At 54.2% G+C, this 13,345-nt stretch overlaps 1 protein-coding gene across 3 annotated transcripts in view; it reads right to left on the bottom strand.

Moving 5' to 3' along the window:
* Positions 1-2,151: 2,151 nt before the first annotated feature.
* The window catches only part of DNAJC5 (DnaJ heat shock protein family (Hsp40) member C5), a 41,061-nt gene continuing 29,867 nt past the window's right edge, over positions 2,152-13,345 (bottom strand). Inside the window, exons 1-5 of one of the 3 annotated variants that reach the window (XM_063601169.1) lie at positions 11,985-12,937; positions 10,344-10,461; positions 9,271-9,484; positions 7,102-7,273; positions 2,152-6,659 (exon numbers count right to left, since the gene is read on the bottom strand). In XM_063601169.1, the coding sequence (XP_063457239.1) occupies positions 6,556-6,659; positions 7,102-7,273; positions 9,271-9,484; positions 10,344-10,450 (597 nt within the window). In that variant the 5' untranslated portion in view covers positions 10,451-10,461; positions 11,985-12,937 and the 3' untranslated portion in view covers positions 2,152-6,555. Of the gene's footprint in view, positions 6,660-6,941; positions 7,016-7,101; positions 7,274-9,270; positions 9,485-10,343; positions 10,462-11,984; positions 12,938-13,345 lie in introns of those variants that run through there. The other 2 variants (XR_004669490.3, XM_034952118.3) reach the window with 2 other exon arrangements.

Raw genomic sequence — 13,345 nt, 5'->3', positions numbered from 1 at the left:
GGCGCGCCTTTAGTCCCAGCTACTCGGGAGGCTGAGGTACAAGAATCGCTTGAACGCAGGAGGCGGAAGCTGCAGTGAACCGAGATCGCGCCATTGCACACCAGCCTGGATGACAGAGCAAGACTCTGTCTCAAAGGAAAAAGAAAAAAAAAAAAAAAACTGAACTTAATAAACGTGGATTCTACTTAATTAAGAAAATTCAAAGACCAAGCCAGAAAAAAACGTCTGACAACGCTAAGGCTAGAAGGGGCAGCGAGAAGATGGGGAGCCTCTTTGCAGGGCAGTGTGGGGCCACCAGTCAAGGGAAGGCTTCCAGATCCCGCTCCCAGCGATCCCACCCAAGACAACTCAGCAGCGACATTCAGGCAGCTTTGTTTCCACAGTGAGAAACTAAAAACCTGTGGTCAGTTTGCCCAGGACCAACTGTGATTAATTCGTGACTGTTCTGTACAGAAGCTAAAATGAACCAGACCTAATATAACCACATGACTTGATTTCTTAACTACTACTGTATCAAATGAAAAACTTAGGCCTGGTGCAGTGGCTCACGCCTGTAATCCCAGCACCCTGGGAGGCCGAGGCGGGCGGATTACCTGAGGTCCGGAGTTCAAGATCAGGCTGGCCAACATGGTGAAACCCCGTCTACTAAATACAAAAAGTTAGCCAGGTGTGGTGGCACATGCCTGTAATCCCAGCTACTCAGGAGGCTGAGGCACAAGAATCACTTCAACCCAGGAGATGAAGGTTGTAGTGAGCCGAGATTGTGCTACTGCACTCCAGCCTGGGCCACAAAGACTCCGTCTCAAAAACAAAAACAGGCCGGGCGAGGTGGCTCACGCCTGTAATCCCAGCACTTTGGGAGGCCGAGGTGGGCAGATCACAAGGTCAGGAGATCCGAGACCATCCTGGCTAACACGGTGAAACCCCATCTCCACTAAAAATACAAAAAATTAGCCGGGCATGGTGGCAAGTGCCTGTAGTCCCAGCTACTCGGGAGGGTGAGGCATGCGTTTTCCTAAATGGCGTGAACCCAGGAGGCGGAGGTTGCAGTGAGCCAAGATCGCGCCACTGCACTCCAGCCTGGGTGACAGAGCGAGACCCCATCTCAAAAAAAAAAAAAAAAACTCATAAGGCAGGTGGTGTACTCAGTACTATGGTGTAGTACAATTTATGTAAAAAGGTATAAACCAATAGTACGTTTTATTGGAACTGACAGTGGTAGACAGAGTTTAAAGCTATGGAAGCAGAGGATGGAAATGGGGAGAGACGCAAAACGGTCCTAGATGCTGCCATTTTTTTAAAATGGAAAATCTGACTCAAATTTTTTTTTTTTTTTGAGACAGAGTCTCGCTCTCCCACCCAGGCTGGAGAGCAGTGGCACAATCTCGGCGCGCTGCGACCTCCACCTCCCGGGTTCTAGCGATTCTCCTGCCTAAGCCTCTTGAGTAGCTGGGACTACAGGCACGCACCACCACGCTCAGCTAATTTTTTTTGTATTTTCAGTAAAGACGGGGTTTCACCATGTTGGCCAGGATGGTCTCGGATCTCCTGACCTCATGATCCACCCACCTCGGCCTCCCAAAGTGCTGGGGATTACAAGCGTGAGCCACCATGCCCGGCCCTTCCTTCGTTTTTCTTAAGTCAGAATAGAGGATTTCAAGATGTTTGTTACGTTATTCTGAGTTTTTGTTAGTTTGTTGACAGGGTCTCCCTCTGTCACCCAGGCTGGAGTTTGGTGGTGTGACCACAGCTCACTGCAGCGTGGACTTCCCATGCTCAAGTGATCTCCCTCCTGACGAGGTGGGACCTCAGGCACGGCTACACCCAGATAATTTTAAACTCTTTTTTGTAGAGACACGATCTCACTGTTGCCCAGGTTGGTCTTGAACTCCTGGGCTCAAAGCAATCCTCCCACACTGGCCTCCCAAAGTGCTGGGATTATAGGCATGAGCCACCACGCTTGGCCTCTTTGCTCCAGTCTTGGTATTTAGAAAATGGAGGTGAAAACACAATCAAGAGGAGGGGGCATTTATCCACATTTGGACCAGGCAGGAGGGAAGCAAGGTTCCAGCCACAAGGGGTGCGGGGGGCTAAGATCAGCTGCTGCTCTCCAAAACCAGAGATCTGCGGGACCAGTGAATAAGACATACGTGGGGTCTGCAGTGAAAACATTTATTTTACAACAGTAATCTTTATTTTAGGTCAACATTCAGACATAAAAGACGGAGATCACCATGCGGAACCAGCCTGGCCCTTAGATGTGTGTGCTCGAGCCAGGATCAGCCGGAGTCTGACAGCGCCTGCACCCCAACACGGTCGGATTCCAGGACGCCAGTGACAAAACCAGTGCATGGACAAGCAGCTTCCATGCGTGTGCATTTGATTTTTAAAAACAATACACATTTCAGTGTTAACTTCCCCCCTCACCTGGCTTGAAACATTTTCCCCATTTTCCAGGGAAACAAACTCTACCAAAAGGTGCCGCCTGCAGGACCCCGGGCCCAGCCCCTTCTGGAGGTGGTGCTGTGTGGACTCCTCTGGGGCGGACCCGGGGCCAGCACAGGGCCCCTTCCCAGGCCGCCCTTCAGATGCAGCTTTGCCACTGACCGTATCTGCTGCTCAGAAAATCAGCTTTCATGTTTCAAGGCAGGGAAGGGCTTCCAGTCCCCTCCTCGATTTCACACCGGGACACACACCTGGGTCAGGTGAGCATGACACACAGCCCCCAGGATGGGCATCCCACCCTGCACAGCAGAGGCCAATGCCGGTGGGGGCCGTGGCAGTGCCCTGGGCACACACCCTCTGCACACAGTGGGCTCAGCGCTTCCTTCTGTGCACCTGCCGGGAAAGCCTCCTGCAGGTCCCTGCCCGACTCCCAAGAAACCAGAGGCCATTTCAGAGCCACCTTTAATTGTACTTGTCACTTCACCAGGGGACAGCAGCATGAATGACACTCCTGCTGCGTGATATATACATATACACATATGTACACACATGGACACACCACAGCCCACACTCACAGCATGTGACGACGCAAACTGTTGCTGGTAAGGACAGTAAAAATGTAGCTTTTGCCAATTCCACAGGAGAATGATTTACAACCAAAATAACAGACACAGGCCAGTCCTGCGCCACAGGGGTTCACAGCTCTGAATACTGGGAAAGGGTGAGATCAGTCATTTCGTGTCCCCTCACGAGATGTCCCCACAGTAGGATGCACTGAGTCAGAGCTAAGGGAGGGTGGACAAGCGCTGAACTCTGCCCGCAGCACCCACACCCTCCAGTGGCAGCCTGCATGCTGGTGCCCTTCCTTGCAGCACAAGCCTCGCCCGGAACAGAACGCCTGAGAGCAGCCTCGACGGCGTGAGGCTCCAGGGCCTCTTCTGGACGGCAGCAGCCGACGTGAAGACGAAGCTTTTCCTGCTGGGCACGTGTGCACGCCAGTTCCTTTTTCTAGTAGGTCGTCACTGGGTGCTGGCTGCACTAACAACATAGAGAACTAGGAAAGTTCACAAACACTGAGCAGTAATATCTAAAGCAGTTTTAAAATAAAGCCAAAAGGAAGACAAAAAAATCCCACGTCACTGAGTGGAGACAAATCTATACAGCAGCAGCTGCCGTGAAAGGGCCCGCGGGGCCGCTCCTACGCCTCCTGCAGGTCGGAAGCAGTCAGTGCTGCCCGGACCCCCTCGTGAACCGGACGGGCCTCAAAGCACGACCCCAGAGGGCCCCTGGCAGCCCCCAGCAGCGGCGTCCAAAGGGACATTCTGTGCCCATGGCCACACTCGCTCACAGCATTGTCTGCGGCCCAAGAGTGAGGAGTCGGGGTCCCGTCGCTGCCACCAGCAGGCAGGGGTGCTGGGGGCGTCCTGATCTGTTAGCACGTGGACAGGGAGGCGCGGAAGCTGCCCCAGGACTCACCACCTCTTTTAATTATAGGGAAGCAGTCCACTCAAGAAAGAGAGAAATAAAACCCGGGAGGATCTTTTTCCTTAAATTAAGACAAAGCCTTAAAGCCAACAGGGCAGAGCGCTGAAAACGGTTCTGCTTCCAGGTCAGGCAGGGGGAGGAACTCCAGGCCCCGAGTGTCCGGGCTTCCCGGGGGTCGTCTAATCACAATCACCACCGTGAGAATGGCCATAACCACCATTTATTAGGTTTCACAAATTCTGCAGGGGACTGGGTTCCACAAACCTCCAGACCTGCTCCTCTTTCCCACCCTACCCCACCTTCTGCAGGGAGCTGCATGGTTCTACAAAATGGTCCACTGGACTCTGTAACTGAAAAGCCACCTGGCAAGGGGCCCACTCTGATGGATACCGAAGGGCCTTGGAGTGTTCTAGCCACAGAGCTGTGTGCAGGCCCAACAGAGGGCCTGGTGGGGCTGAGCTAGGGCCCCCGATGGGCAGCTTTCTACCTTAGGTCCAAGCTTAGAACCTGGCTCTTGGCCAGTCTGCGGAAAAATAACTCACGTCCTAAGCTACGTCTACAAAAATTGCAAAGGCTGAGTACAGCCAGCATCTCAGGCTGAACTTGCTGCTGCACGGAGCGGCACGGAGGCACCCCACTGTCTCCCCACCTCACGTTTCAGGATGGGCCAAACAACGAATTTCTTATTCTTTTAGGAGAGGTCTGATTTTGATAAATTACTTCTAATTTAATATCACAGTGCATATCTCTCCTCTTGTCAAAGGTCTTCGTGATCATTTTAGTGAGAAGAAACAAAGAAAAGTGGGACAAACAAAGCTGCCCAGGACCTGGTGCTGGCAGCCGGCTCATGGTCCACATGCGGATCTGCAGTAGGGGTCAGCGGGGGGCCCTCAACCAGCACCCTGTTCCTAAGCACGTCCAGATGTGTCCTCATATCCATGTCCCTTTTGGCAGCTTCCTGGTCAACCTGAACCTACCCTTCTGCACAGCCTCAGGTGGCTGCTGAGGGCAGTGAGTGAGCTGGGGCCACGGGTCAGCAGGCAGGCAGGGAAAGGGGCTTCAGGAGGCTCATCTGGTTGGTCCGAGCCAGAGCCATCACACACAGCCTCCTCCTCAGCTTTATCTCTACAGGGACCTCTGCAACTCTGCAGCGGCCACCATGGACATTCTGCAGAAACCAGGCCCACTGGAGTCTGCAGCATGGCGCCAAAGGCAGGCCCAGCACATCCCATGAGCCACGGAGTGTGGGCAGCTCTGAGCCCTCAGCCAGCACAGGGACACCAGACCCGTTCCCCCTGCTCCCCTACGCAGGGCGCCACCCACAAGGTCTAGGACACACAAGAGACTGACTTCCCATGGTCCACATGTGGATTCCGTAGTCTGGCTGCTGGCCTCCCAAGGGACCCACAATGGTCCACGTGTGGATTCCGTGGCCTGGCTGCCGGCCTCCCAGGGACCCAACCCTCCTGAGCCAGAGGGTCCCTCTGGTCCAGTCAGTCCTTCCTCCAGGGACCTCACGAATCTGGCTCTGCCTGAATCATTGATGACGGGGCAAAGGCGAGTGGGGCAGATGGGAGCTCTGGCAAACACAGGAGGAGGGGTCGTGGGAGAGCCCCCGTCCCCAGTAGCTGGGTGCTCACACATGCACAATCTACTCTCTGACTGTGGCTCATTGGGCTGGTCCTATCATCTGTGGTTCTAAAGGTCCACACAGGGCTATGGAAAGGACAGGTGGGCTGGAAGGAATGTGGAGAACGACCTCAAGATGGGAGGGGGGAGACTGGCCCCATCAATCCAGCTCAGAGCCCGGGAAAAGTGCAGGAACACAGACAAATAACCCCAACACGGCGAAGGACACACCTCCGAGAACCAGAACGGCAGCGTCCACACGACGAGACGACCAGGCGAGAAACACCGCAGAGGACACGGTGTCAACCTCGGAAGGGGCCTCCTATGCTTTCCACACCAAATTCTCCCACGGGAGAAACCCTGCCACAAGGCCCAGGAAACCACAGACCCCCAAGCCAACCGTGCCCAGCACAGACACCAAGGAATGACAGTGACGCCGGTGACGCCAGGAGGACGCGGCCCCGCCCCTCTTCTGGCAGGTGAGATCAGAGTCCTACTGCAGCCTCAAGGCTGGGAGCACAGAGTGTGGACCAGACCCCGAGGCCAAGACAGTAACACAGCTCTGCCAGGCAGCACCTGCCTCCGGCCCCTCAAGCACAGGTAGGAAAGGGGCAGCCCCCCTTCTCCTCGCCCACCTGACCGGCTGCAGTCACCCCTCACTGGACCAACCTGACCGACAGCCCTGAGGCAGCTCCACCGTGCGGTTCACGCGGTCATGCCGCGGAATGTCCACAACACAGACATGGAACAGAACCCCGTACATGCTATTAAAAAACGAAAAAAAACAGAAGACCGTAGCTACACTGCTTTAAATACTGCATGCTACGCACTTCGTGGGTCAAGGGTCGACGCTGGGTGGGCGTGGAGGCAGGAGGGGCCCCAGCAAGGCCAGGGCAGGCAGGAGGCTGCCTTCCCATCTCTGTGACTACAGTTCATGATTCTAAGGTTGGCGTGGCCAGGCGCCGGCTCCTCCTCTGACCACAGCTCCTCCTGGATTTAGTTGAACCCGTCGGTGTGGTAGCTGGGGTGGGAGTCGGCTGTGAGCTGGGTGGTCTCGGTGGCGGATGCCGGCTGTATGACGATCGGCGTGTCTGTGGCCTCTGAAAAGCAAGCACACAGGGCACTGCACGAGGGCCACAGCCTGGCGCGCGCCCAACGCTGGTCCTGTGGAGCGACTTTCGGGCACCTGGACAAACTCTCCACGGGGAGAGGCTACTCGCTGACCTCCACCCCACACGGCTTTCCTCCGTCGCCTTGGGTCACCGCCAGCCCTCGGCCCTCAGCCCCGCCCCAACTGCCTGCCGCCCTGCCCCGCCTCGCAGTCCCTGGGATCTACGGCTACCGCAGGTCACGGCGGGGACAGCTCTATGCGCCTGCTTTACCTCAGGGTCCACGTTCACACCTCAACAGTCCCAGCTGCCACCACAAACACTCGCGGCACAGTGTCAGTGCCCTCCTGTTTGACAAGACAGGTTGACACCATTCAGGGCCCGTTCTGGCTCTGCCCCACACACACACACGGGCCCTGGGGCGGGCACTCACCCCTCTCGTCAGACTGCAGCTGTGCCTCCAGATCCTCTGGGGACACGTAGAACTCCGTCTCCTCGCCCTCAGGCGCCTTGGGCTTACACTTCCCGCAGCAGCAGTTGAAGCAGCAGCACAGACAGCAGCAGCAGTAGCAGCACGTGAGGAGGCCGCAGAAGACAAATAGGGCCTGGGGGGAGAAGAAGGTGGTGTTGCACGGCCTCCGAGGCCCCTGGAGAGGGAGGCGCAGGACTCCCAAATGCCCTCAGCAGAAGGCAGGGGGTGCGTTCCAGGTGGGGATACTGCCTTCCAGACAGGAAGCAGAAGGAAAGAACTGAAGAAGGGAGGAGGAGAGACAGAAAGAAACCCGCGGCTTAAAAGCAGCCTCCAAGACGGGCGCGGTGGCCCATGCCTGTCATCCCAGCACTCCAGGAGGCCGAGGCTGGCGGATCACGAGGTCAGGAGATCGAGACCATCCTGGCTAACGCGGTGAAACCCTGTCTCTACTAAAAATACAAAAAATTAGCTGGACGTGGTGGCAGGCACCTGTAGTCCCAGCTACTCAGGAGGCAGAGGCAGGAGAATGGCGTGAACCCGGGAGGTGGAGCTTGCAGCGAGCCAAGATCGTGCCACTGCACTCCAGCCTGGGATACAGAGCGAGACTCCGTCTCAAAAAAAAAACAAAGCAGCCTCCAGGCTGGGCACGGTGGTTCACGCCTCAACTCCTGCAGCTCTGGAGCTGAAGTGGGAGGATCACTTGAACCCAGGAGTTCAAAGTTAAAGTGAGCCAGGATCTCACCACAGCACTCCAGTCTGGGCAACAGAGCGAGACTCTGTCTAACATTAACTAAATAAAAAGTACTTTATAAGGATTCTAGTGAGGAGGCCGACCAGTCAAAGCCAAATACAGGCTTCTCACAAATGCCACGCAGTGATTCCAACCCTCTGGCCTCATATATGACATTTGGAACAAAACGAGGAAACGAAGAAATGCAGATGTAACGTCGAGGCTTATTTCCTCCTGTCTCAGGAAGGACTGGGAGCCATTTACAGAAGAAACCCTGGCGGCTCCACACGGCTCTTCCCTGGGACAATGTGGACGCTATGGCTTGTTCCAGACAGGATACCAAGCCAGTGACAGAGCTTCGCCCATCACACAGGTGAGGAGAAAGGCTCCATATGCCCAGAAGCCTTTTCTCAGGAGTGTAGAGTTGCTGGCATCAACGCATGGGCTCTGCAATGCTGGGAACCCTGCAGGTATGGAGTGACCCAGGTGCCCACATGGCAGGAGAGACTCGGGTGCCCGCACGGCAGGAGAGACTCGGGTGCCCTCACGGCAGGAGTGACTCGCGTGCCCGCACGGCAGGAGTGACTCGGGTGCCCGCACGGCAGGAGAGACTCGGGTGCCCGCACGGCAGGAGTGACTCGGGTGCCCTCACGGCAGGAGTGACTCGTGTGCCCGCACGGCAGGAGTGACTCGGGTGCCCTCACGGCAGGAGTGACTCGGGTGCCCGCACGGCAGGAGAGACTCGGGTGCCCTCACGGCAGGAGTGACTCGGGTGCCCTCACGGCAGGAGTGACTCGCGTGCCCTCACGGCAGGAGAGACTCGGGTGCCCTCACGGCAGGAGTGACTCGGGTGCCCTCACGGCAGGAGAGACTCGGGTGCCCGCACGGCAGGAGTGACTCGGGTGCCCTCACGGCAGGAGTGACTCGCGTGCCCGCACGGCAGGAGTGACTCGGGTGCCCGCACGGCAGGAGTGACTCGGGTGCCCTCACGGCAGGAGTGACTCGCGTGCCCGCACGGCAGGAGTGACTCGGGTGCCCTCACGGCAGGAGTGACTCGGGTGCCCTCACGGCAGGAGTGACTCGGGTGCCCGCACGGCAGGAGTGACTCGGGTGCCCTCACGGCAGGAGAGACTCGGGTGCCCTCACGGCAGGAGTGACTCGGGTGCCCGCACGGCAGGAGAGACTCGGGTGCCCTCACGGCAGGAGTGACTCGGGTGCCCTCACGGCAGGAGTGACTCGGGTGCCCGCACGGCAGGAGTGACTCGGGTGCCTTCACGGCAGGAGAGACTCGGGTGCCCTCACGGCAGGAGTGACTCGGGTGCCCTCACGGCAGGAGTGACTCGGGTGCCTTCACGGCAGGAGAGACTCGGGTGCCCGCACAGCAGGCAGCTCGCCCTCACCTTGGCCCACCAGCTGGACAGCACGAAGTAGGTGTTCACGTTCTCTTCCCCAAACTGCTCGGCCACGTAGAGACCCAGCGAGCCGTACTTGTCGTAGATGTTCCTTTTTGTGGCGTCCGTGAGGATGGCGTGCGCGTTGTTGATCTCCTTAAACTTGTCCGCGGCCTCCGGGTTGTCGGGGTTCTTGTCGGGGTGATATTTCAAGGCAAGCTTCCTGCAAACCAAAACCATGTCCTGGCTCTACCCTGGACTTTGTTCCACCCGCACCCGCCGCCGCGTCCGTCCCACCGCCACGCACTGCCGGGTGCAGTGGAAGGCAGGTCCACCCAGGCCACCTCACTGTCCGACTCTCCAGGGCTGCAGGGGCCAGGGACAAAAGCAAGCTCCGCGGTTGTTTCAGGTAAACCTCCTCACCCTGACTCAGCCTCAGAGGAGGGAGCCCCAAGGGCTGTGAGTGCCACGGCACATCTAAGTTCAGCGGCACCAAGGCCAGCCCTGGTGTCCCAGCCGCTAACTGCACAAGTGCCAAGTGAACGGTAAGCACGGCGGGGCGTAATGATGGCACTTTAAGAAGTGTTTTATGAACTACACGATGCTAGCACACGAGAGGACGACTATCTGAATTGTCTGGATTAGTGATGGTGTCTCTTACAGGTTACTCAATGAAACTGTACCCAAGAGTGCAGTTCTTCAAGCTCAATCAGAAGGCCACAACAGAGTGAGGGGTCTCTGTCATCACTGTGCTAAAACAAGGAGACCACAGGACCATGCCAGCGCTCTGCGGCTCCTGTGAGGCCTCGAACAGGTTCAGACCCTGACTCCCTATGGAACTGTGGACAGTGTGTCAGTTTCTACTAAGTGCTACTTTTTGTTGGCAAGAGAACATGAATACAATAACTTTAAGCTATAAGGAGTACATTACACATACAAAGGTGTTACCGAGCTGTGACCAGTTCAACGCTGAGTCGGCCAGGATAAAGTATGTGCAATGGTTCTTGGTAAAATGCAGACTAAACCACACGGGGCATGTGTGTCTTCCTGGGGGGATGTGGGGGCCACACTTGTCCACTTACCGATAGGACTTTTTAATGTCATCTGAGGTTGCGTTCTTGTCCAACCCAAGGACGTGGTACAATGACTCCCCAGAGGTAGACAGTGAGCGCTGTCTCTGGTCTGCCATGTTAGGCTACTCTAGAAGAAAAAATAAAAAGAAAGTATCACAAAGTATAAATGAAAGTACCAAGGGCAGAGCTGATGGACTTTATTCCATAAGACCGTACAAAGCAAAAGAATCCAACACTGCCTTGTGGAGTTTGCCACGTGCACAGACAGACGCCATGGCATGGAGAAGTGTGAGACGGCAGAATACGGCCACCCCAAGAGATCCTGAAGAACTGCAGCTGTGTACTGTGGGCCGGCACAGGGGCTCACACCTGTAGTCCCAGCATTTCGGGAGGCTGAGGCGGGAGGACCGCTTGAGCCCAGGAGTTTGAGGCTGCAGTGAGCTATGATCACACCACTGCACTGCAGCCCAGGAGACAGAGACCCTGTTCCTTAAAAACAAATATATAAATAAACAAAATAAATAAATTAAAATAAACATGCATATTGTAATCCTTACAGCAACCTCTGAATAAAAAATGCAAAGAGGTATAAGCTAAAAAGTTAAAAGAAAAATGAAAAAGTAACTCAACACAGGAAACAAATAGAAAATTAGTTGGAAGATCTAAATCCAAACATATCAACAATTAAATTCAATGTTAGTGGACAAAAAACTCCAATTAAAGTAAGGGACTGACAGAATGGATAAAAATGCAAGACCCAACTTTAATTTTAATACTTTCTCAGAAATCGACAGAACAGACCAAAAATCAGGAAAAACATCGATGTTCTGAACAACACTATCAACCACCATGACCTGATCTTCACAGAACACCCAACATCTAGAGAACACACAGTTTCTTTCTTTTTTTTGGGGGGGGGACAGTTTTGCTCTTGTTGCCCAGGCTGGAGTGCAATGGCACGATCTCGGCTCACCACAACCTCCGCCTCCCCGGTTCAAGCAATGCTCCTGCCTCAGCCTCACACAGGAGTAGCTGGGATTACAGGCATGTGCCACCACACCCAGCTAATTTTGGTATTTTTAGTAGAGATGGGGTTTCTCCATGTTGGCCAGGCTGGTCTTGAACTCCCGACCTCAGGTTGAACTCCCGACCTCAGGTGATCCGCCTGCCTCAGCCTCCCACAGTGCTGGGGTTATAGGTGTGAGTCACAGCGCCTGGCAAATACACATTGTTTCTACATTGTTTCTAACTAATCAACCACCATGACGTGACAGTCACAGAACACCCAACATCTAGAGAACACACATTGTTTTTAACTGAATGCTGTATACTAAGACAAGCCACATGTTAGGGCTTCAAACTGGTTTCAATAAACGTAATGGAATGAGGTCACACACAGCACAATCCCTGACTTAGCTACAAACTGGAAACCCAGGAGGAAGATACTCTTGATATTCAACAACACACCTCCAGCTAACATGTAGCTCAAAGAAGAAATCCCAGGGGAACTTAGAAAATGTTTTGAATTGAATAATAAATACAGTGTACGTGACGGTTAATTTCATGTCTCCTTCACTGCATCGTGGAGCACCCAGGTGAAACATGACTTCAGGGTGTGCCTGGGAGGGTGTTTCTGGGTAAGAGCAGCACCTGAGCTGGGGGCTCCATGAAGCCAACTGCGCTGCCCTGTGCAGGTGGGTGTCGTCCCAGTCCACGAGGGTCCCGAATAGAAAGGGGTGGGAGAAGGAGTTGGCCTGGGTTTTCCTTCTCGCCTGCCAGCCTGAGCGGGGCCACATGTCTCCTCCTGTCCTTGGACTGTATTATCCCACTGCTTTCCTCAATCTTCAGCAAATGGCAGAGCATGAGATTCCGTCTCCATAATGACGTGGGCCAATTCCTCATAACAAATCTCCTTTAGAAAGAGACACAGATAACGGCAACGTTCCTCTGCAGAATGCTGACTAGTACAACACGTTAATCAAGGCCTAAGGCTCCGCCTCAGGAAGCTACAAAGTAACAGGATAAACCCAACATAAATGCAAGCAAGGAAATCATAAGGAACAGAAATCCATGAAAACAAACAGATAACTTCAACAAAGCCAAAAGAGTTGGTTCTTTGAGCAACATGAGGAAAGACATCACTACAGATCCTAGAGGCGTGAAAAGGATAAAATACGAACAACTTCATGCCAAGAAATTAGAAAAATTAGATGAAATGGACAAATATCTTGAAAATTACAATTTACCAAGACTGACATGAAATAGAAAATCTGAATAGGCCTGCATCTGTTAATAAAGTTATATTTGTAATAAAAAATCCCCAGAAGGCCAGGCGCCGCGGCTCACGCCTGTAATCCCAGCACTTTGGGAGGCCAAGGTGGGCAGATCACGAGATCAGGAGATTGAGACCATCCTGGCTAACACAGTGAAACCCCATCTCTAATAAAAATACAAAAAAATTAGCCGGGCGTGGCGGCGGGCACCTGTAGTCCCAGCTACTCGGGAGGCTGAGGCAGGAGAATGACGTTAACCCGGGAGGCGGAGCTTGCAGTGAGCAGAGATCGCACCACTGCACTCCAGCCTGGGCGACAGGGAGAGACTCCATCTCAAAAAAAAAAAAAAAAAAAAAAAAACAGATAAAATTCCAGGCCCAGATTTTTTTTTTAACCAAATATTTAGGAAATGACATCAATATGGGTTTTTTTTGAGATAGTCTCGCTTTGTTGCCCAGGCTGGAGTGCGGTGACGCGATCTCGGTGATACTGGCAGGAGGCAGCTGAATGCCAGGCAGATGGGGCGGGTTCCCGGTGAAACCCACCTCCAAGCCAAAGACAGTTTAAAGCCTGACAGCTGAGCTACAAGTTAAATCCTCAGACTAGATGAAGAACTTGCCTTCCTGTTTGCCACACTTTCCTCTGATTGATTCCCATCCTTCACCTATTTTACACATACCTACCCTTTCCTAATTTTTATTTTTGAGGTGGAGTCTCGCTCTGTTTGCCCAGGCTGGA

This window comes from Pan paniscus, chromosome 21 (assembly GCF_029289425.2).
Source record: "Pan paniscus chromosome 21, NHGRI_mPanPan1-v2.0_pri, whole genome shotgun sequence".
Lineage (NCBI taxonomy): Eukaryota > Metazoa > Chordata > Mammalia > Primates > Hominidae > Pan > Pan paniscus.
The sequence above is the reverse complement of the archived record's forward strand: the minus strand, read 5'-3'. Positions and strand labels throughout refer to the sequence as shown.